The sequence below is a fragment of the Oncorhynchus gorbuscha genome, unplaced genomic scaffold (genome assembly GCF_021184085.1).
Source record: "Oncorhynchus gorbuscha isolate QuinsamMale2020 ecotype Even-year unplaced genomic scaffold, OgorEven_v1.0 Un_scaffold_1356, whole genome shotgun sequence".
NCBI lineage: Eukaryota > Metazoa > Chordata > Actinopteri > Salmoniformes > Salmonidae > Oncorhynchus > Oncorhynchus gorbuscha.
The window spans coordinates 34,003-58,833 of record NW_025746154.1 but is presented as its reverse complement, the minus strand read 5'-3'; the positions used below and the strand labels follow the sequence as shown (position 1 = coordinate 58,833).

General features: G+C 46.0%; 1 protein-coding gene across 1 annotated transcript in view; it reads right to left on the bottom strand.

The window, feature by feature from the left end:
• Positions 1-6,396: 6,396 nt before the first annotated feature.
• The window catches only part of LOC124022353 (fumarate hydratase, mitochondrial), a 29,686-nt gene continuing 11,251 nt past the window's right edge, over positions 6,397-24,831 (bottom strand). The window contains exons 6-10 of the mRNA XM_046337279.1: positions 22,970-23,135; positions 22,150-22,353; positions 14,241-14,368; positions 11,308-11,461; positions 6,397-6,615 (exon numbers count right to left, since the gene is read on the bottom strand). Of these exons, the coding sequence (XP_046193235.1) occupies positions 6,473-6,615; positions 11,308-11,461; positions 14,241-14,368; positions 22,150-22,353; positions 22,970-23,135 (795 nt within the window). The 3' untranslated portion in view covers positions 6,397-6,472. The remainder of the gene's footprint in view (positions 6,616-11,307; positions 11,462-14,240; positions 14,369-22,149; positions 22,354-22,969; positions 23,136-24,831) is intronic.

The following is a 24,831-nucleotide window of genomic DNA, read 5'->3' as shown; positions in this document are numbered from 1 at the left end:
ACCATTAGGCTACCTGCTCTAACCACTAGGCTACCTGCTCTAACCACTAGGCTACCTGCTCTAACCATTAGGCTACCTGCTCTAACCATTAGGCTACCTGCTCTAACCACTAGGGTACCTGCTCTAACCACTAGGCTACCTGCCTCTAACCACTAGGCTACCTGCCTCTAACCACTAGGCTACCTGCTCTAACCACTAGGCTACCTGCCTCTAACCACTAGGCTACCTGCTCTAACCACTAAGCTACCTGCCTCTAACCACTAGGCTACCTGCTCTAACCACTAGGCTACCTGCCTCTAACCATTAGGCTACCTGCCTCTAACCATTAGGCTACCTGCCTCTAACCACTAGGCTACCTGCTCTAACCATTAGGCTACCTGCCTCTAACCGCTAGGCTACCTGCTCTAACCGCTAAGCTACCTGCTCTAACCACTAGCTACCTGTTCTACCATGAGGTTAACTGCCTCTAACCACTAGGCTACCTGCTCTAACCACTAGGCTACCTGCTCTAACCACTAGGCTACCTGCTCTAACCACTAGGCTACCTGCTCTAACCATTAGGCTACCTGCTCTAACCACTAGGCTACCTGCTCTAACCACTAGGCTACCTGCTCTAACCATTAGGCTACCTGCTCTAACCATTAGGCTACCTGCTCTAACCACTAGGCTACCTGCTCTAACCACTAGGCTACCTGCCTCTAACCACTAGGCTACCTGCCTCTAACCACTAGGCTACCTGCTCTAACCACTAGGCTACCTGCCTCTAACCACTAGGCTACCTGTTCTAACCACTAAGCTACCTGCCTCTAACCACTAGGCTACCTGCTCTAACCACTAGGCTACCTGCCTCTAACCATTATGCTACCTGCCTCTAACCATTAGGCTACCTGCCTCTAACCACTAGGCTACCTGCTCTAACCATTAGGCTACCTGCCTCTAACCGCTAGGCTACCTGCTCTAACCGCTAAGCTACCTGCTCTAACCACTAGGCTACCTGTTCTACCATGAGGTTAACTGCCTCTAACCACTAGGCTACCTGCCTCTAACCATTAGGCTACCTGCCTCTAACCACTAGGCTACCTGCCTCTAACCATTAGGCTACCTGCCTCTAACCATTAGGCTACCTGCCTCTAACCACTAGGCTACCTGCTCTAACCATTAGGCGACCTGCCTCTAACCACTAGGCTACCTGCCTCTAACCATTAGGCTACCTGCCTCTAACCATTAGGCTACCTGCCTCTAACCATTAGGCTACCTGCCTCTAACCACTAGGCTACCTGCTCTAACCATTAGGCTACCTGCCTCTAACCACTAGGCTACCTGCCTCTAACCATTAGGCTACCTGCCTCTAACCACTAGGCTACCTGTTCTACCATGAGGTTAACTGCCTCTAACCACTAGGCTACCTGCTCTAACCACTAGGCTACCTGCTCTAACCACTAGGCTACCTGCTCTAACCACTAGGCTACCTGCCTCTAACCACTAGGCTACCTGCCTCTAACCACTAGGCTACCTGCTCTAACCACTAGGCTACCTGCCTCTAACCACTAGGCTACCTGCTCTAACCACTAGGCTACCTGCTCTAACCACTAGGCTACCTGCTCTAACCACTAGGCTACCTGCTCTAACCACTAGGCTACCTGCCTCTAACCACTAGGCTACCTGCTCTAACCACTAGGCTACCTGCTCTAACCACTAGGCTACCTGCCTCTAACCACTAGGCTACCGCCTCTAACCACTAGGCTACCTGCTCTAACCACTAGGCTACCTGCCTCTAACCACTAGGCTACCTGCTCTAACCACTAGGCTACCTGCTCTAACCACTAGGCTACCTGCTCTAACCACTAGGCTACCTGCCTCTAACCACTAGGCTACCTGCTCTAACCACTAGGCTACCTGCCTCTAACCACTAGGCTACCTGCTCTAACCACTAAGCTACCTGCCTCTAACCACTAGGCTACCTGCTCTAACCACTAAGCTACCTGCCTCTAACCACTAGGCTACCTGCTCTAACCACTAAGCTACCTGCCGCCCCAACTTGAGGTGAGGAAGACTGTTTCAGGTCTACCAGAGTTACTCCTATAATCTAACAAAATAACACTTTTCTTTATGCTAAATATTCAAACAGAAAATATATGAATTACCCTCCTTATATATGTCTATATCTATATAACAGACTGAGTAGCCATCTGACATAATGAAATGCATGTCTCTAACAGACTCCATAACCATCTGACATAATGATAGGCATGTCTCTGTCTAACAGCCATCTGACATAATGAAATGCATGTCTCTGTCTAACAGACTCAGTAGCCATCTGACATAATGAAATGCATGTCTCTGTCTAACAGCTATCTGACATAATGAAATGCATGTCTCTGTCTAACAGCCATCTGACATAATGAAATGCATGTCTCTGTCTAACAGCTATCTGACATAATGAAATGCATGTCTCTGTCTAACAGCTATCTGACATAATGAAATGCATGTCTCTGTCTAACAGCCATCTGACATAATGAAATGCATGTCTCTGTCTAACAGCCATCTGACATAATGAAATGCATGTCTCTGTCTAACAGCCATCTGACATAATGAAATGCATGTCTCTGTCTAACAGCTATCTGACATAATGAAATGCATGTCTCTGTCTAACAGCTATCTGACATAATGAAATGCATGTCTCTGTCTAACAGCCATCTGACATAATGAAATGCATGTCTCTGTCTAACAGCCATCTGACATAATGAAATGCATGTCTCTGTCTAACAGCTATCTGACATAATGAAATGCATGTCTCTGTCTAACAGCCATCTGACATAATGAAATGCATGTCTCTGTCTAACAGCCACCTGACATAATGAAATGCATGTCTCTGTCTAACAGCCATCTGACATAATGAAATGCATGTCTCTGTCTAACAGCCATCTGACATAATGAAATGCATGTCTCTGTCTAACAGCCATCTGACATAATGAAATGCATGTCTCTGTCTAACAGCCATCTGACATAATGAAATGCATGTCTCTGTCTAACAGCCATCTGACATAATGAAATGCATGTCTCTGTCTAACAGCCATCTGACATAATGAAATGCATGTCTCTGTCTAACAGCCACCTGACATAATGAAATGCATGTCTCTAACAGACTCCATAACCATCTGAGATAATGAAATGCATGTCTGTGTTGTAGCATGCCATCGATATATCTCCATCTCTCTGGGGTCAGGCCTAAGCTTCCTCTTCCTTTATGTGGGATATATACAGTACCAGTCAAAGGTGTGGACACACCTACTCATTCAAGGGTTTTTCTTTATTATAACTATTTTCTAAATTGTAGAATAATAGTGAAGACATCACAACTATGAAATAACACATACAGTAGCCAAAAAGGTGTTAAACCAATCAAAATATATTTTATATTTGAGATTATTCAAAGTTCATTCTCTCAACCAACTTAATGAGGTTGTCACCTGGAATGCATTTCAATTAACAGGTGTGCCTTGGTAAAAGTTAATGTCACATTCTGACCATAGTTCTTGTGTTTTCCTTGTTTTAGTGTTGGGCGGGACGTGAGCTGGGTGGGCATTCTATGATGTGTGTCTAGTTTGTCCGTTTCTATGTATGGCCTGATATGGTTCTCAATCAGAGGCAGGTGTTAGTCATTGTCTCTGATCGGGAACCATATTTAGGTAGCCTGTTTTATGTTGGGTTTTGTGGGTGGTTGTTTCCTGTCTTTGTGTTTTCTGCACCAGATAGGACTGTGTTGTGGTTTGTGGGTGGTTGTTTCCTGTCTTTGTGTTTTCTGCACCAGATAGGACTGTGTTGTGGTTTGCGGGTGGTTGTTTCCTGTCTTTGTGTTTTCTGCACCAGATAGGACTGTGTTGTGGTTTGTGGGTGGTTGTTTCCTGTCTTTGTGTTTTCTGCACCAGATAGGACTGTGTTGTGGTTTGCGGGTGGTTGTTTCCTGTCTTTGTGTTTTCTGCACCAGATAGGACTGTGTTGTGGTTTGTGGGTGGTTGTTTCCTGTCTTTGTGTTTTCTGCACCAGATAGGACTGTTTCCGTTTTGCCACGTTTATTGTTTTGTATTGTGTTCATGGTGAGTTTCTCTTATTAAAAAACATGAACTCTAACCACGCTGCATTTTGGTCCTCCTCTCCTTCGCTTAACCAGCATGGCTACCACAGCATTCTGCAGCGATACACCATCCTATCTGGTTTGGGCTTAGTGGGACTATAATTTGTTTTTCAACAGGACAATGACTCAGCACACCTCCAGGCTGTGTAAGGGCTACTTGACCAATAAGGAGAGTGATGGAGTGCTACATCAGATGACCTGGCCTCCACAATCATCCAAACTCAACCCAATTGAGATGGTTTGGGATGAGTTGGACTGCAGAGTGAAGGAAAAGCAACCAACAAGTGCTCAGCATATGTGGGAACTCCTTCAAGACCGTTGGAAAAGCATTCCAGGTATAACTGGTTGCGAGAATGCCAAGAGTGTGCAAAGCTGTCATCAAGGCAAAGGGTGGCTACTTTGAAGAATCTCAAATATTAAAAAAAAAAATAATAATAATGTTTAACACTTTTTTTGTTTACTGCATGATTCCATATGTGTTATTTCATTGTGTTGATGTATTCACTATTATTCTACATAAAATAGTCAAACTAATAGTAATAATAATGACTTGAATGAGTAGGTGTGTCCAAACTTTTGACTGATACTATGTACAGTTGAAGTTTACATACACCTTCGCCAAATACATTTAAACTCAGTTTTTCACAATTCCTGACATTTAATCCTAGTAAAAATTCCCTGTCTTAGGTCAGTTAGGATCAACACTTTATATTAAGAATGTGAAATGTCAGAATAATAGTAGAGAGAATTATTAATTTCAGCTTTTATTCCTTTCATCCCATTCCCAGTGGGTCAGAAGTTTACATACACTCAATTAGTATTTGGTAGTATTGCCTTTAAATTGTTTAACTTGGGTCAAATGTTTTGGGTAACCTTCCACAAGCTTCCCACAACAAGTTGGGTGAATTAAAAGGGTTAGGGTTAGTACCCTGTTGGGGGTACTGGTGTTCCAGGGTTGGGGGTACTGGATGACCAGAGTTGGGGAACACTGTTGGGGGTACTGGAGGACCAGGGTTGTGCTGTTGGGGGTACTGGAGGACCAGAGTTGGGGAACACTGTTGGGGGTATTGGAGGACCAGGGTTGGGGGTACTGGAGGACCAGGGTTGGGGGTACTGGAGGACCCGGGTTGGGCTGTTGGGGGTACTGGAGGACCAGAGTTGGGGGGTACTGGAGGACCAGGGTTGGGCTGTTGGGGAACACTGGCCTACAGCAACCAGGGCAGGGGATTCAGGACAGGCAGAGCTGTGACTGACACCAGAGGATTGGGCTGGAAATGGCAACGCTTCATGTCGTAGATGTTGACAGTGAATCCTCTTCTATGGGTTTAGGACGGTTGATGACTGAGTAGACAGCTCCAAGCTCAGGAAACAGGAAACAGGGCTTGAGGCCAAATTAGGATTTATTGTTTGTTTTTTTATTACGGCAAAATGGTAGAGTACATCGAGGTTTAACTCTGTAAGAGCATTCAATTGTAGCTTCACACCATATTTATTAAAGACATAAATAGATGAATCTTTCTCAGAATAGGGAATGACATATTTCTGGAAATGCAGTTAGTAGATAAATGACCAAGATAATGCAGGAAGTAGATAAATGACCAAGATAATGCAGTTACTAGATAAATGACCAAGATAATGCAGTTAGTAGATAAATGACCAAGATAATGCAGTTTGGAATGGAACATCTAATTTATAGATCAGGCCTGTCTGTTCCTGCACTGAGGAATGGGACATCTGTCCATAGATCAGGCCTGTCTGTTCCTGCACTTAATGAATGGAACATCTAATTCATAGATCAGGCCTGTCTGTTCCTGCACTGAGGAATGGAACATCTAATTCATAGATCAGGCCTGTCTGTTCCTGCACTGAGGAATGGAACATCTAATTCATAGATCAGGCCTGTCTGTTCCTGCACTTAATGAATGGAACATCTAATTCATAGATCAGGCCTGTCTGTTCCTGCACTGAGGAAGGGAACAGCTTTGGCTCATTCATTTCCCTCCTCTCCCCTGGAACTATTCCCCAAGTCGTTGCTGTAAATGACAGCAATGTGTGTTCTCAGTCAACTGACCTGGTAAAATAAGGTTTAAATAATATACAATGTGTCCTCAGTCAACTGACCTGGTAAAATAAGGTTTAAATAATATACAACAATGTGTCCTCAGTCAACTGACCTGGTAAAATAAGGTTTAAATAATATACAATGTGTCCTCAGTCAACTAACCTGGTAAAATAAGGTTTAAATAATATACAACAATGTGTTCCAACAAAGAAACATGTTTTTATTTGTACAAAGACAAGACATTTATAACCATAGACATTCTGCAGCGTGTTGTTCTACTTGGGTCCCAGCATCTCGTGTGGCTTGACCCACGCGTCAAACTCTTCTGCAGTCAGGTATCCTAGCTTGATGGCAGTTTCCTTGAGATTTCCTCCCTCTTTGTGAGCCGTCTTGGCAATCTTAGCAGCTTTGTCATAACCTGTTGAGAAGATGGAGAAGGGATGAAATTCAGACGTTAAAATACTGAAGCATCATTAAGACTGAGATTGATGACAAAACATTGACCTTCTACTTCCTCAACGTCTAAACACTGAAGACCTGAGCCTCAGAACACAATTAAGGAACCAATAGCAGACCCTCGAAGACAATATACAGTGGGGCAAAAAAGTATTTAGTCAGCCACCAATTGTGCAAGTTCTCCCACTTAAAAAGATGAGAGGCCTGTAATTTTCATCATAGGTACACTTCAACTATGACAGACAAAATTAGAAGAAAACATCCAGAAAATCACATTGTAGGATTTTTAATGAATTTATTTGCAAATTATGGTGGAAAATAAGTATTGTATGTGGTCGTGACAGTTGGCGGTCCCAACAGAGAACTCCTGGGTTCTTGTAACGTCCCAACCGAGAACTCCTGGGTTCTGTAACGTCCCAACAGAGAACTCCTGGGTTCTGTAACGTCCCAACAGAGAACTCCTGGGTTCTGTAACGTCCCAACAGAGAACTCCTGGGTTCTGTAACGTCCCAACAGAGAACTCCTGGGTTCTGTAACGTCCCAACAGAGAACTCCTGGGTTCTGTAACGTCCCAACAGAGAACTCCTGGGTTCTGTAACGTCCCAACAGAGAACTCCTGGGTTCTGTAACGTCCCAACAGAGAACTCCTGGGTTCTGTAACGTCCCAACAGAGTACTCCTGGGTTCTGTAACGTCCCAACAGAGAACTCCTGGGTTCTGTAACGTCCCAACAGAGAACTCCTGGGTTCTGTAACGTCCCAAACGAGAACTCCTGGGTTCTGTAACGTCCCAACCGAGAACTCCTGGGTTCTGTAATATCCCAACCGAGAACCGTTAACTACAATGTCTGACAGGGGAGACAGGTGCAGCTGGGTCTGATGGGGCTCCTGTTAACCACAGTGTCTGACAGGGGAGACAGGGGCAGCTGGGTCTGATGGGGCTCCTGTTAACCACAGTGTCTGACAGGGGAGACAGGGGCAGCTGGGTCTGATGGGGCTCCTGTTAACCACAGTGTCTGACAGGGGAGACAGGGGCAGCTGGGTCTGATGGGGCTCCTGTTAACCACAGTGTCTGACAGGGGAGACAGGGGCAGCTGGGTCTGATGGGGCTCCTGTTAACCACAGTGTCTGACAGGGGAGAGAGGACATGACACTATCGCCACTCCCACCAGCAGACTCCCTACACACTGAGCCACCAGACAGAGGGTGGACTCCCTACACACTGAGCCACCAGACAGAGGGTGGACTCCCTACACACTGAGCCACCAGACAGAGGGTGGACTCCCTACACACTAAGCCACCAGACAGAGTGGACTCCCTACACACTGAGCCACCAGACAGAGGGTGGACTCCCTACACACTAAGCCACCAGACAGAGTGTGGACTCCCTACACACTAAGCCACCAGACAGAGTGTGGACTCCCTACACACTAAGCCACCAGACAGAGTGTGGACTCCCTACACACTAAGCCACCAGACAGAGGGTGGACTCCCTACACACTAAGCCACCAGACAGAGTGGACTCCCTACACACTAAGCCACCAGACAGAGGGTGGACTCCCTACACACTGAGCCACCAGACAGAGTGTGGACTCCCTACACACTGAGCCACCAGACAGAGTGTGGACTCCCTACACACTAAGCCACCAGACAGAGGGTGGACTCCCTACACACTGAGCCACCAGACAGAGTGGACTCCCTACACACTAAGCCACCAGACAGAGTGTGGACTCCCTACACACTAAGCCACCAGACAGAGTGTGGACTCCCTACACACTAAGCCACCAGACAGAGTGTGGACTCCCTACACACTAAGCCACCAGACAGAGGGTGGACTCCCTACACACTAAGCCACCAGACAGAGTGGACTCCCTACACACTAAGCCACCAGACAGAGGCTGGACTCCCTACACACTGAGCCACCAGACAGAGTGTGGACTCCCTACACACTAAGCCACCAGACAGAGTGGACTCCCTACACACTAAGCCACCAGACAGAGGGTGGACTCCCTACACACTGAGCCACCAGACAGAGTGGACTCCCTACACACTAAGCCACCAGACAGAGGGTGGACTCCCTACACACTGAGCCACCAGACAGAGGGTGGACTCCCTACACACTGAGCCACCAGACAGAGGGTGGACTCCCTACACACTGAGCCACCAGACAGAGGGTGGACTCCCTACACACTGAGCCACCAGACAGAGGGTGGACTCCCTACACACTGAGCCACCAGACAGAGGGTGGACTCCCTACACACTGAGCCACCAGACAGAGGGTGGACTCCCTACACACTGAGCCACCAGACAGAGGGTGGACTCCCTACACACTGAGCCACCAGACAGAGGGTGGACTCCCTACACACTGAGCCACCAGACAGAGGGTGGACTCCCTACACACTGAGCCACCAGACAGAGGGTGGACTCCCTACACACTGAGCTACCAGACAGAGGGTGGACTCCCTACACACTGAGCCACCGGACAGAGGGTGGACTCCCTACACACTAAGCCACCAGACAGAGTGGACTCCCTACACACTAGGCCACCAGACAGAGTGGACTCCCTACACACTAAGCCACCAGACAGAGGGTGGACTCCCTACACACTAAGCCATCAGACAGAGGGGACTCCCTACACACTAAGCCACCAGACAGAGTGGACTCCCTACACACTAAGCCATCAGACAGAGTGGACTGTCTCAGTAGGACTCCATCTACTGCAGTAGACAGACTCACTGTGCTGTAGAGCAAAACATCTCATTGACAATACTCACATTACAGTCTGGTGAATCTCAGCACTGTTGAAACTTGGGACTGTGAGTTACTGCCCTCTAGTGGTTACAAGCGAAAGACTGATGGATAACCTGTTGATTTCTCCTGCAGTTGTATTCTGAACAGTAAATCAAATCAAATGTTTTTATAAAGCCCTTTTTACATCAGCTGATATCTCAAAGTGCTGAACAAAAACCCCAAGCAATGCAGGTGTAGAAGCACGGTGGCTAGGAAAAAACTCCCTAGAAAGGTCAAAACCTAGGAAGAAACCTAGAGAGGAACCAGGCTGTGGGGTGGCCAGTCCTCTTCTGGCTGTGCCGGGTAGAGAGGAACCAGGCTATGAGGGGTGGCCAGTCCTCTTCTGGCTGTGCCGGGTAGAGAGGAACCAGGCTATGTGGGGTGGCCAGTCCTCTTCTGGCTGTGCCGGGTAGAGAGGAACCAGGCTATGAGGGGTGGCCAGTCCTCTTCTGGCTGTGCTGGGTAGAGAGGAACCAGGCTATGAGAGGTGGCCAGTCCTCTTCTGGCTGTGCCGGGTAGAGAGGAACCAGGCTATGAGGGGTGGCCAGTCCTCTTCTGGCTGTGCCGGGTGGAGATTATAAACCTAGAGAGGAACCAGGCTGTGTGGGGTGGCCAGTCCTCTTCTGGCTGTGCCGGGTGGAGATTAGAAACCTAGAGAGGAACCAGGCTATGTGGGGTGGCCAGTCCTCTTCTGGCTGTGCCGGGTGGAGATTAGAAACCTAGAGAGGAACCAGGCTGTGTGGGGTGGCCAGTCCTCTTCTGGCTGTGCCGGGTGGAGATTAGAAACCTAGAGAGGAACCAGGCTATGAGGGGTGGCCAGTCCTCTTCTGGCTGTGCCAGGTGGAGATTAGAAACCTAGAAAGGAACCAGGCTGTGTGGGGTGGCCAGTCCTCTTCTGGCTGTGCCAGGTGGAGATTAGAAACCTAGAGAGGAACCAGGCTGTGTGGGGTGGCCAGTCCTCTTCTGGCTGTGCCGGGTGGAGATTAGAAACCTAGAGAGGAACCAGGCTGTGTGGGGTGGCCAGTCCTCTTCTGGCTGTGCCAGGTGGAGATTAGAAACCTAGAGAGGAACCAGGCTGTGTGGGGTGGCCAGTCCTCTTCTGGCTGTGCCAGGTGGAGATTAGAAACCTAGAGAGGAACCAGGCTGTGTGGGGTGGCCAGTCCTCTTCTGGCTGTGCCAGGTGGAGATTAGAAACCTAGGTAGGAACCAGGCTGTGTGGGGTGGCCAGTCCTCTTCTGGCTGTGCCAGGTGGAGATTAGAAACCTAGAGAGGAACCAGGCTGTGTGGGGTGGCCAGTCCTCTTCTGGCTGTGCCAGGTGGAGATTAGAAACCTAGAGAGGAACCAGGCTGTGTGGGGTGGCCAGTCCTCTTCTGGCTGTGCCAGGTGGAGATTAGAAACCTAGAGAGGAACCAGGCTGTGTGGGGTGGCCAGTCCTCTTCTGGCTGTGCCAGGTGGAGATTAGAAACCTAGGTAGGAACCAGGCTGTGTGGGGTGGCCAGTCCTCTTCTGGCTGTGCCGGGTGGAAATTATAACAGAACATGGCCAAGATGTTCAAATGTTCATAGATGACCAGCAGGGTCAAATAATAATAATCACAGTGGTTGTCGAGGGTGCAACAAGTCAGCACCTCAGGAGTAAATGTCAGCTGGCTTTTCAACACCGATCATTCAGAGTATCTCTACCGCTCCTGCTGTCTCTAGAGAGTTGAAAACAGCAGGTCTGGGACAGGTATCACCACATTCAGAGTATCTCTACCGCTCCTGCTGTCTCTAGAGAGCAGATATCTAGATCTCCTTCATGACTTTTGGTCCCCTGCTGTATGTAGGTACACTACCTGGAAGCAGGTACGGTACTACGACACTTACCTATGTGTGGGTTGAGGGCGGTGACCAGCATCAAGGACTCGTTCATGAGTTTGTTGATCCTGTCGATGTTGGCTTCAATGCCCACCACACAGTTATCAGTGAAGGAGACTGAGGCATCCCCCAGCAGCCTGGCTGAGTTCAACACGTTCTTAATCTGGGAGGAGGAGAGAGGAGTTACATTATGACTGAGGCATCCCCCAGCAGCCTGGCTGAGTTCAACACGTTCTTAATCTGGGAGGAGGAGGAGAGAGGAGGAGGAGGAGGAGGAGGAGTTACATTATGACTGAGGCATCCCCCAGCAGCCTGGCTGAGAACTCTATTCCACAGTACTACATAGAGCCATGACTACATGGAACTCTATTCCACAGTACTACATAGAGCCATGACTACATGGAACTCTATTCCACAGTACTACATAGAGCCATGACTACATGGAACTCTATTCCACAGTACTACATGGAACTCTATTCCACAGTATTACATAGAGCCATGACTACATGGAACTCTATTCCACAGTACTACATAGAGCCATGACTACATGGAACTCTATTCCACAGTACTACATAGAGCCATGACTACATGGAACTCTATTCCACAGTACTACATAGAGCCATGACTACATGGAACTCTATTCCACAGTACTACTTAGAGCCATGACTACATGGAACTCTATTCCACAGTACTACATAGAGCCATGACTACATGGAACTCTATTCCACAGTACTACATAGAGCCATGACTACATGGAACTCTATTCCACAGTACTACATAGAGCCATGACTACATGGAACTCTATTCCACAGCACTACATAGAGCCATGACTACATGGAACTCTATTCCACAGCACTACATAGAGCCATGACTACATTCCACAGCACTACATAGAGCCATGACTACATGGAACTCTATTCCACAGTACTACATAGAGCCATGACTACATTCCACAGCACTACATAGAGCCATGACTACATGGAACTCTATTCCACAGTACTACATAGAGCCATGACTACATTCCACAGCACTACATAGAGCCATGACTACATGGAACTCTATTCCACAGCACTACATAGAGCCATGACTACATTCCACAGCACTACATAGAGCCATGACTACATGGAACTCTATTCCACAGTACTACATAGAGCCATGACAACATGGAACTCTATTCCACAGTACTACATAGAGCCATAACTACATGGAACTCTATTCCACAGTACTACATAGAGCCATGACTACATGGAACTCTATTCCACAGTACTACATAGAGCCATGACTACATTCCACAGCACTACATAGAGCCATGACTACATGGAACTCTATTCCACAGTACTACATAGAGCCATGACTACATTCCACAGCACTACATAGAGCCATGACTACATGGAACTCTATTCCACAGCACTACATAGAGCCATGACTACATTCCACAGCACTACATAGAGCCATGACTACATGGAACTCTATTCCACAGTACTACATAGAGCCATGACAACATGGAACTCTATTCCACAGTACTACATAGAGCCATAACTACATGGAACTCTATTCCACAGTACTACATAGAGCCATGACAACATGGAACTCTATTCCACAGTACAACATAGAGACATGATTATGTAACTCTATTCCACAGTACTACATAGAGCCATGACTACATGGAACTCTATTCCACAGTACTACATAGAGCCATGACTACATGGAACTCTATTCCACAGTACTACATAGAGCCATGACTACATGGAACTCTATTCCACAGTACTACATAGAGCCATGACTACATACGCACTATACAGTGGGGCAAAATAATATTTAGTCAGCCACCAATTGTGCAAGTTCTCCCACTTGAAAAGATGAGAGAGGCCTGTAATGTTTATTATAGGTACACTTCAACTATGACAGACAAAGTTAGAAAGAAATCCAGAAAATCATATTGTAGGATTTTTTATGAATTTATTTGCAAATTATGGTTAATTATTATAAACCCCAGGAAGAGTAGCTGCTGCCTTGACAGGAACTAATGGGGATCCATAATAAACCCCAGGAACTAATGGGGATCCATAATAAACCCCAGGAAGAGTAGCTGCTGCCATGGCAGGAACTAACGGGGATCCATAATAAACCCCAGGAAGAGTAGCTGCTAACTTGGCAGGAACTAATGGGGATCCATAATAAACCCCAGGAAGAGTAGCTGCTAACTTGGCAGGAACTAATAGGGATCCATAATAAATACAAAGCATTGTCTCAGTCCACGGTGAAACTGGCCTATTAGCAGTGTCTCAGTCCATGGTGAAACTGGCCTATTAGCAGTGTCTTAGTCCATGGTGAAACTTGCCTATTAGCAGTGTCTCAGTCCACGGTGAAACTGGCCTATTAGCAGTGTCTCAGTCCATGGTGAAACTGGCCTATTAGCAGTGTCTTAGTCCATGGTGAAACTTGCCTATTAGCAGTGTCTCAGTCCACGGTGAAACTGGCCTATTAGCAGTGTCTTAGTCCATGGTGAAACTTGCCTATTAGCAGTGTCTCAGTCCACGGTGAAACTGGCCTATTAGCAGTGTCTCAGTCCACGGTGAAACTGGCCTATTAGCAGTGTCTCAGTCCATGGTGAAACTGGCCTATTAGCAGTGTCTCAGTCCATGGTGAAACTTGCCTATTAGCAGTGTCTCAGTCCACGGTGAAACTGGCCTATTAGCAGTGTCTTAGTCCATGGTGAAACTTGCCTATTAGCAGTGTCTCAGTCCACGGTGAAACTGGCCTATTAGCAGTGTCTCAGTCCACGGTGAAACTGGCCTATTAGCAGTGTCTCAGTCCACGGTGAAACTGGCCTATTAGCAGTGTCTCAGTCCATGGTGAAACTGGCCTATTAGCAGTGTCTTAGTCCATGGTGAAACTTGCCTATTAGCAGTGTCTCAGTCCACGGTAATATCAGTTCTTACCATCATTGGCTTGAAGACGTTAAGCTCAAAGTGTCCGTTGCTGCCCCCGATGGTCACAGCCACGTTGTTTCCCATCACCTGGGCTGCTACCATGGTCATGGCCTCACACTGGGTGGGGTTAACTTTCCCTGGAAGATATACATTCACACAGTTAAGACCCTGTGGGTCAAACACATATTAGTTCAAACACACATTGGTTAAAACCCTGTGGGTCAAACCCTGTGGGTCAAACCCATATTAGTTAAAACACACATTGGTTCAAACCCTGTGGGTCAAACCCATATTGGTTAAAACACACATTGGTTCAAACCCTGTGGGTCAAACCCATATTAGTTAAAACACACATTGGTTCAAACCCCATGGTTCAAACACACATTGGTTAAAACCCTGTGGGTCAAACCCATATTAGTTAAAACACACATTGGTTAAAACCCCATAGTTCAAACACACATTGGTTAAAACCCCATGGTTCAAACACACATTGGTTAAAACCCCATGGTTAAAACACACATTGGTTCAAACCCTGTGGGTCAAACCCATATTAGTTAAAACACACATTGGTTCAAACCCCATGGTTCAAACACACATTGGTTAAAACCCTGTGGGTCAAACCCATATTAGTTAAAACACACATTGGTTAAAACCCCATAGTTCAAACACACATTGGTTAAAACCCCATGGTTCAAACACACATTGGTTAAAACCCCATGGTTAAAACACACATTGGTTAAAACCCTGTGGGTCAAACCCATATTAGTTAAAACACACATTGGTTAAAACCCCATGGTTCAAACACACATTGGTTAAAACCCTGTGGGTCAAACCCATATTAGTTAAAACACACATTGGTTAAAACCCCATGGTTCAAACACACATTGGTTAAAACCCCATGGTTCAAACACACATTGGTTAAAACCCCATGGTTAAAACACACATTGGTTAAAACCCTGTGGGTCAAACTCATATTAGTTCAAACACACATTGGTTAAAACCCTGTGGGTCAAACCCATATTAGTTAAAACACACATTGGTTAAAACCCCATGGTTCAAACACACATTGGTTAAGACCCTGTGGGTCAAACACACATTGGTTAAGACCCTGTGGGTCAAACACACATTGGTTAAGACCCCATGGTTAAAACACAACACACATTGGTTAAGACCCCATGGTTAAAACACAACACACATTGGTTAAAACCCCATGGTTAAAACACACATTGGTTAAAACCCTGTGGGTCAAACTCATATTAGTTAAAACACACATTGGTTAAAACCCTGTGGTTCAAACACACATTGGTTAAGACCCTGTGGTTAAGACACACATTGGTTAAGACCCCATGGTTAAAACACACATTGGTTAAAACCCCATGGTTAAAACACACATTGGTTAAAACCCCATGGTTAAAACACACATTGGTTAAAACCCCATGGTTAAAACACACATTGGTTAAAACCCCATGGTTAAAACACACATTGGTTAAAACCCTGTGGGTCAAACACACATTGGTTAAGACCCTGTGGTTAAAACACACATTGGTTAAAACCCCATGGTTAAAACACACATTGGTTAAAACCCCATGGTTAAAACACACATTGGTTAAAACCCCATGGTTAAAACACACATTGGTTAAAACCCTGTGGTTCAAACACACATTGGTTAAGACCCTGTGGTTAAAACACACATTGGTTAAGACCCCATGGTTAAAACACACATTGGTTAAAACCCCATGGTTAAAACACACATTGGTTAAGACCCCACAGTTACAAACTGTTCTACTTGTTCAAATAAACTAAACCCAGTCCAAGGTAGGGCTGTAACGTTACGGGAGCTCCAATCACAACCTGCTGAAATCCTACAACAACACAGCTGAACAGAGGTCAACAACACGACTTCTGAGAGGAGGGTAAAACACTGGACAGCACCACTTTCAAGGCTCTCCTAAATGTCAAGGCCTTTAGTAGAAACTGTTCTGTAATCAGTCCATCAGCACGATCCCCTTCATGTCATGTCAAGGCCTTCAGAGGAAACTGTTCTGTAATCAGTCCATCAGCACGATCCCCTTCATGTCATGTCAAGGCCTTTAGTAGAAACTGTTCTGTAATCAGTCCATCAGCACGATCCCCTTCATGTCATGTCAAGGCCTTTAGTAGAAACTGTTCTGTAATCAGTCCATCAGCACGATCCCCTTCATGTCATGTCAAGGCCTTTAGTAGAAACTGTTCTGTAATCAGTCCATCAGCACGATCCCCTTCATGTCATGTCAAGGCCTTCAGAGGAAACTGTTCTGTAATCAGTCCATCAGCACGATCCCCTTCATGTCATGTCAAGGCCTTTAGTAGAAACTGTTCTGTAATCAGTTCATCAGTGTAGGATCCTTACCCTTTGAAATCACCCACGACTGCGTGGCCACGCACGCCTCCAACTCAATCATCAAGTTTGCGGACGACACAACAGTGGTAGGCTTGATTACCAACAACGACGAGACGGCCTACAGGGAGGAGGTGAGGGCCCTTGGAGTGTGGTGTCAGGAAAATAACCTCACACTCAACGTCAACAAAACTAAGGAGATGATTGTGGACTTCAGGAAACAGCAGAGGGAACACCCCCCTATCCACATCGATGGAACAGTAGTGGAGAGGGTAGCTAGTTTTAAGTTCCTCGGCATACACATCACAGACAAACTGAATTGGTCCACTCACACTGACAGCGTCGTGAAGAAGGCGCAGCAGCGCCTGTCAGGAGGCTGAAAAAATTCGGCTTGTCACCAAAAGCACTCACAAACTTCTACAGATGCACAATCGAGAGCATCCTGGCGGGCTGTATCACCGCCTGGTACGGCAACTGCTCCGCCCTCAACCGTAAGGCTCTCCAGAGGGTAGTGAGGACTGCACAACGCATCACCGGGGGCAAACTACCTGCCCTCCAGGACACCTACACCACCCGTTGTTACAGGAAGGCCATAAAGATCATCAAGGACATCAACCACCCGAACCACTGCCTGTTCACCCCGCTATCATCCAGAAGGCGAGGTCAGTACAGGTGCATCAAAGCTGGGACCGAGAGACTGAAAAACAGCTTCTATCTCAAGGCCATCAGACTGTTAAACAGCCACCACTAACATTGAGTGGCTGCTGCCAACACACTGTCATTGACACTGACCCAACTCCAGCCATTTTAATAATGGGAATTGATGGAAATGATGTAAATATATCACTAGCCACTTTAAACAATGCTACCTTATATAATGTTACTTACCCTACATTATTCATCTCATATGCATATGTATATACTGTACTCTACATCATCGACTGCATCCTTATGTAACACATGTATCACTAGCCACTTTAACTATGCCACTTTGTTTACTTTGTCTACACACTCATCTCATATGTATATACTGTACTCAATACCATCTACTGTATGCTGCTCTGTACCATCACTCATTCATATATCCTTATGTACATGTTCCTTATCCCCTTACACTGTGTATAAGACAGTAGTTTTTTTTGGAATTGTTAGTTAGATTACTTGTTGGTTATCACTGCATTGTCGGAACTAGAAGCACAAGCATTTCGCTACACTCGCATTAACATCTGCTAACCATGTGTATGTGACAAATAAAATTTGATTTGATTTGGATTTGAACATGTTATTGTGCTGCTGTCTGAATAAAGGCAGGTTGTGGGTAGCTAGAGAGGCTGTCTGAATAAAGGCAGGTTGTGGGTAGCTAGAGAGGCTGTCTGAATAAAGGCAGGTTGTGGGTAGCTAGAGAGGCTGTCTGAATAAAGGCAGGTTGTGGGTAGCTAGAGAGGCTGTCTGAATAAAGGCAGGTTGTGGGTAGCTAGAGAGGAAGTCTGAATAAAGGCAGGTTGTGGGTAGCTAGAGAGGCTGTCTGAATAAAGGCAGGTTGTGGGTAGCTAGAGAGGCTGTCTGAATAAAGGCAGGTTGTGGGTAGCTAGAGAGGCTGTCTGAATAAAGGCAGGTTGTGGGTAGCTAGAGAGGCTGTCTGAATAAAGGCAGGTTGTGGGTAGCTAGAGAGGCTGTCTGAATAAAGACAGGTTGTGGGTAGCTAGAGAGGCTGTCTGAATAAAGGCAGGTTGTGGGTAGCTAGAGGTAGTCTGAATAAAGACAGGTTGTGGGTAGCTAGAGAGGCTGTCTGAATAAAGGCAGGTTGTGGGTAGCTAGAGGTAGTCTGAATAAAGACAGGTTGTGGGTAGCTAGAGAGGCTGTCTGAATAAAGGAGAGGTCAAGAAGGGGAAGTAAAGTCCTGGACAAAAATACATCTTGAAACCTGACCCACCCTAGATGTGGCGTGGATGATTTCTGACAGCTGGGAGTTAGGTGGGGTCATGTAGCTCTGTTATAACAGCTGGGAGTTAGGTGGGGTCATGTAGCTCTGATATAACAGCTGGGAGTAGGTGGGGTCATGTAGCTCTGTTATAACAGCTGGGAGTTAGGTGGGGTCATGTAGCTCTGATATAACAGCTGGGAGTTAGGTGGGGTCATGTAGCTCTGTTATAACAGCTGGGAGTTAGGTGGGGTCATGTAGCTCTGTTCAGACAGCTGGGAGTTAGGTGGGGTCATGTAGCTCTGTTATAACAGCTGGGAGTTAGGTGGGGTCATGTAGCTCTGTTATAACAGCTGGGAGTTAGGTGGGGTCATGTAGCTCTGTTATAACAGCTGGGAGTTAGGTGGGGTCATGTAGCTCTGTTATAACAGCTGGGAGTTAGGTGGGGTCATGTAGCTCTGTTATAACAGCTGGGAGTTAGGTGGGGTCATGTAGCTCTGTTATAACAGCTGGGAGTTAGGTGGGGTCATGTAGCTCTGTTATAACAGCTGGGAGTTAGGTGGGGTCATGTAGCTCTGTTATAACAGCTGGGAGTTAGGTGGGGTCATGTAGCTCTGTTCAGACAGCTGGGAGTTAGGTGGGGTCATGTAGCTCTGTTATAACAGCTGGGAGTTAGGTGGGGTCATGTAGCTCTGTTATAACAGCTGGGAGTTAGGTGGGGTCATGTAGCTCTGTTATAACAGCTGGGAGTTAGGTGGGGTCATGTAGCTCTGTTATAACAGCTGGGAGTTAGGTGGGGTCATGTAGCTCTGTTATAACAGCTGGGAGTTAGGTGGGGTCATGTAGCTCTGTTATAACAGCTGGGAGTTAGGTGGGGTCATGTAGCTCTGTTATAACAGCTGGGAGTTAGGTGGGGTCATGTAGCTCTGTTCAGACAGCTGGGAGTTAGGTGGGGTCATGTAGCTCTGTTATAACAGCTGGGAGTTAGGTGGGGTCATGTAGCTCTGTTATAACAGCTGGGAGTTAGGTGGGGTCATGTAGCTCTGTTATAACAGCTGGGAGTTAGGTGGGGTCATGTAGCTCTGTTCAGACAGCTGGGAGTTAGGTGGGGTCATGTAGCTCTGTTATAACAGCTGGGAGTTAGGTGGGGTCATGTAGCTCTGTTATAACAGCTGGGAGTTAGGTGGGGTCATGTAGCTCTGTTCAGACAGCTGGGAGTTAGGTGGGGTCATGTAGCTCTGTTCAGACAGCTGGGAGTAGGTGGGGTCATGTAGCTCTGTTATAACAGCTGGGAGTTAGGTGGGGTCATGCAGCTCTGATATATAACAGCTGGGAGTTAGGTGGGGTCATGTAGCTCTGTTATAACAGCTGGGAGTTGGGTGGGGTCATGTAGCTCTGTTATAACAGCTGGGAGTTAGGTGGGGTCATGTAGCTCTGTTCAGACAGCTGGGAGTTAGGTGGGGTCATGTAGCTCTGTTATAACAGCTGGGAGTTAGGTGGGGTCATGTAGCTCTGTTATAACAGCTGGGAGTTAGGTGGGGTCATGTAGCTCTGTTCAGACAGCTGGGAGTTAGGTGGGGTCATGTAGCTCTGCTATAACAGCTGGGAGTTAGGTGGGGTCATGTAGCTCTGTTATAACAGCTGGGAGTTAGGTGGGGTCATGTAGCTCGGTTCAGACAGCTGGGAGTTAGGTGGGGTCATGTAGCTCTGATATATAACAGCTGGGAGTTAGGTGGGGTCATGTAGCTCTGTTCAGACAGCTGGGAGTTAGGTGGGGTCATGTAGCTCTGTTATAACAGCTGGGAGTTAGGTGGGGTCATGTAGCTCTGTTATAACAGCTGGGAGTTAGGTGGGGTCATGTAGCTCTGTTATAACAGCTGGGAGTTAGGTGGGGTCATGTAGCTCTGTTATAACAGCTGGGAGTTAGGTGGGGTCATGTAGCTCTGTTATAACAGCTGGGAGTTAGGTGGGGTCATGTAGCTCTGTTATAACAGCTGGGAGTTAGGTGGGGTCATGTAGCTCTGTTCCACTTAGCTAATGCCAGACCACTGGGACAGATAGTACCCTAGTGTTCTATGCCATCTCTTTCTGTGATCTCTTTCACTCCTTTCCTACTTTAATAATGTCTCCTTAATAGTGTTTACATATCCTGTATTACTCATCTCATATGTACATAATGCATTCTATACTACTGTATCTTAGTCTATGTATATACTGTATTCTATTCTACTGTATCTTAGTCTATGTATATACTGTATTCTATTCTACTGTATCTTAGTCTATGTATTACTCATCTCATATGTATATACTGTATTCTATTCTACTGTATCTTAGTCTATGTATTACTCATCTCATATGTATATACTGTATTCTATTCTACTGTATCTTAGTCTATGTATATACTGTATTCTATTCTACTGTATCTTAGTCTATGTATTACTCATCTCATATGTATATACTGTATTCTATTCTACTGTATCTTAGTCTATGTATATACTGTATTCTATTCTACTGTATCTTAGTCTATGCTTTACTCATCTCATATGTATATACTGTATTCTATACTACTGTATCTTAGTCTATGTATTACTCATCTCATATGTATATACTGTATTCTATACTACTGTATCTTAGTCTATGTATATACTGTATTCTATTCTACTGTATCTTAGTCTATGTATTACTCATCTCATATGTATATACTGTATTCTATACTACTGTATCTTAGTCTATGTATATACTGTATTCTATTCTACTGTATCATAGTCTATGTATTACTCATCTCATATGTATATACTGTATTCTATTCTACTGTATCTTAGTCTATGTATTACTCATCTCATATGTATATACTGTATTCTATTCTACTGTATCTTAGTCTATGTATTACTCATCTCATATGTATATACTGTATTCTATTCTACTATATTTTAGTCTATGTATTACTCATCTCATATGTATATACTGTATTCTATTCTACTGTATTTTAGTCTGTGCCACTCTGACATTGCTCATCCATATATTTATATATTCTTAATTCCATTCCTTTACTAAGATTTGTGTGTATTGGGTAGTTGTGACATTGTTTGATTACATGTTAGATATTACTGCACTGTCGGAGCTAGAAAAACAAGCATTTCGCTACACTCGCGATAACATCTGCTAAACACGTGTATGTAACCAATCGAATTTGATTTGACAGTGAACTATATCGTGTTACGCTTGACAACAATGGTGAAAACCAGACTACAGCGACTCACCAGGCATGATGCTGCTACCAGGCTCGTTCTCGGGCAGACAGAGTTCTCCCAGGCCAGAGCAGGGCCCGGACCTAGACTACGGAAACTCACCAGGCATGATGCTGCTACCAGGCTCGTTCTCGGGCAGACAGAGTTCTCCCAGGCCAGAGCGGGGCCCGGACCCAGACTACGGAAACTCACCAGGCATGATGCTGCTACCAGGCTCGTTCTCAGGCAGACAGAGTTCTCCCAGGCCAGAGCGGGGCCCGGACCCAGACTACGGAAACTCACCAGGCATGATGCTGCTACCAGGCTCGTTCTCAGGCAGACAGAGTTCTCCCAGGCCAGAGCGGGGCCCGGACCCAGACTACGGAAACTCACCAGGCATGATGCTGCTACCAGGCTCGTTCTCGGGCAGACAGAGTTCTCCCAGGCCAGAGCGGGGCCCGGACCCCAGGAAGCGGATATCATTGGCGATCTTCATCATACTGACGGCCACCGTGTTCAACGCGCCGCTCAGCTCCACCAGAGCATCGTGGGCCGCCAGAGCCTCAAATTTGTTGGGAGCAGTCACGAAAGGCAGACCTGGAGACAGGATATGACATCATGTAGACAGGTCTTGATAAAAACAGAAACAATTCAAGGTTGACAGAGTATATAATGTCTGACTTATGATAACAGCTGGGAGGGTAAACTGCAGCCATAACACCACAATGCAAACCCTCTGACAGAACCAAGTGACTTGGTGTACAGAGAAAACAGGACCGAGTGCAGAGCCCTGGGGGACACCAGTAGTGAGACATTATAGAGGACCTAGTGCAGAGCCCTGGGGGACACCAGTAGTGAGACATTAAAGAGGACCTAGTACAGAGCCCTGGGGGGACACCAGTAGTGAGACATTATAGAGGACCTAGTACAGACCCCAGGGGGACACCAGTAGTGAGACATTATAGAGGACTTAGTGCAGAGACCTGGGAGACACCAGTCGTGAGAAAACATGGACCAGACATGACTGATAACCATTATGAAATGTGTGTGTGTGTGTGTGTGTGTGTGTGTGTGTGTGTGTGTGTGTGTGTGTGTGTGTGTGTGTGTGTGTGTGTGTGTGTGTGTGTGTGTGTGTGTGTGTGTGTGTGTGTGTGTGTGTGTGTGTGTGTGTGTGTGTGTGTGTGTGTGTGTGTGTGTGTGTACCCTCCTGTACCTGTGAGAGAGGCGACAGTAGCTGCTACTTTCTCAGCGAAGCCGATGCGCGTGTTGAGGCCCGTGCCCACGGCAGTACCTCCTGCTGCCAGCTCATATATTCTGGGCATGGCCGTCTTCACTCGCTCAATACTATACTTAACCTGCTGCACATACCCACCGAACTCCTGCAAAACCAAGAGAAACAGGACAGTTAGTCGGCTGGTAGAAATAAATTTTAAATGGCTCATTGGGACAGTCTACTGGTAGAAATACATTTTAAATGGCTCATTAGGACAGTTGGTCGACTGGTAGAAATACATTTTAAATGGCTCATTAGGACAGTTGGTCGACTGGTAGAAATACATTTTAAATGGCTCATTAGGACAGTTGGTCGACTGGTAGAAATACATTTTAAATGGCTCATTAGGACAGTCTACTGGTAGAAATACATTTTAAATGGCTCATTAGGACAGTTGGTCGACTGGTAGAAATACATTTTAAATGGCTCATTAGGACAGTTGGTCGACTGGTAGAAATACATTTTAAATGGCTCATTAGGACAGTTGGTAGAAATACATTTTAAATGGCTCATTAGGACAGTTGGTAGAAATACATTTTAAATGGCTCATTAGGACAGTTGGTAGAAATACATTTTAAATGGCTCATTAGGACAGTTGGTAGAAATACATTTTAAATGGCTCATTAGGACAGTTGGTAGAAATACATTTTAAATGGCTCATTAGGACAGTTGGTAGAAATACATTTTAAATGGCTCATTAGGACAGTTGGTAGAAATACATTTTAAATGGCTCATTATGACAGTTGGTAGAAATACATTTTAAATGGCTCATTAGGACAGTTGGTAGAAATACATTTTAAATGGCTCATTAGGACAGTTGGTAGAAATACATTTTAAATGGCTCATTAGGACAGTTGGTAGAAATACATTTTAAATGGCTCATTGGGACAGTGTGTCGACTGGTAGAAATACATTTTAAATGGCTCATTGGGACAGTGTGTCGACTGGTAGAAATACATTTTAAATGGCTCATTGGGACAGTTGGTCGACTGGTAGAAATACATTTTAAATGGCTCATTGGGACAGTGTGTCAACTGGTAGAAATACATTTTATATGGCTCATTGGGACAGTCTACTGGTAGAAATACATTTTAAATGGCTCATTAGGACAGTCTACTGGTAGAAATACATTTTAAATGGCTCATTAGGACAGTCTACTGGTAGAAATACATTTTAAATGGCTCATTAGGACAGTCTGACATCTAGCAGACTAGCATGTTATCACACTAGTGTTGCACGTACAGTACACCGGGACATCTGCACTTTTCCAAAACATCACGAAAAACGGGTCGTTACAGCATTTTTGTTACTTTGGTTTCTTCTATCAAAATGTGGAAATAAAGTAAATGTATTGAAATTAATTAAATTTGTCCAAGTTTATCATAAACCAGCAACAGTTGAGTGTGTCCTGTACCTGTCCCAGAGACAACGGCACAGCGTCCTGTCCCTGTCCCAGAGACAACGGCACAGCGTCCTGTGTGTGTACTGTACCTGTCCCAGAGACAACGGCACAGCGTCCTGACCCTGTCCCAGAGACAACGGCACAGCGTCCTGTGTGTGTACTGTACCTGTCCCAGAGACAACGGCACAGCGTCCTGTGTGTGTACTGTACCTGTCCCAGAGACAACGGCACAGCGTCCTGACCCTGTCCCAGAGACAACGGCACAGCGTCCTGTGTGTGTACTGTACCTGTCCCAGAGACAACAGCACAGCATCCTGTGTGTGTGTGTGTAATGTACCTGTCCCAGAGACAACGGCACAGCGTCCTGTACCTGTCCCAGAGACAACGGCACAGCGTCCTG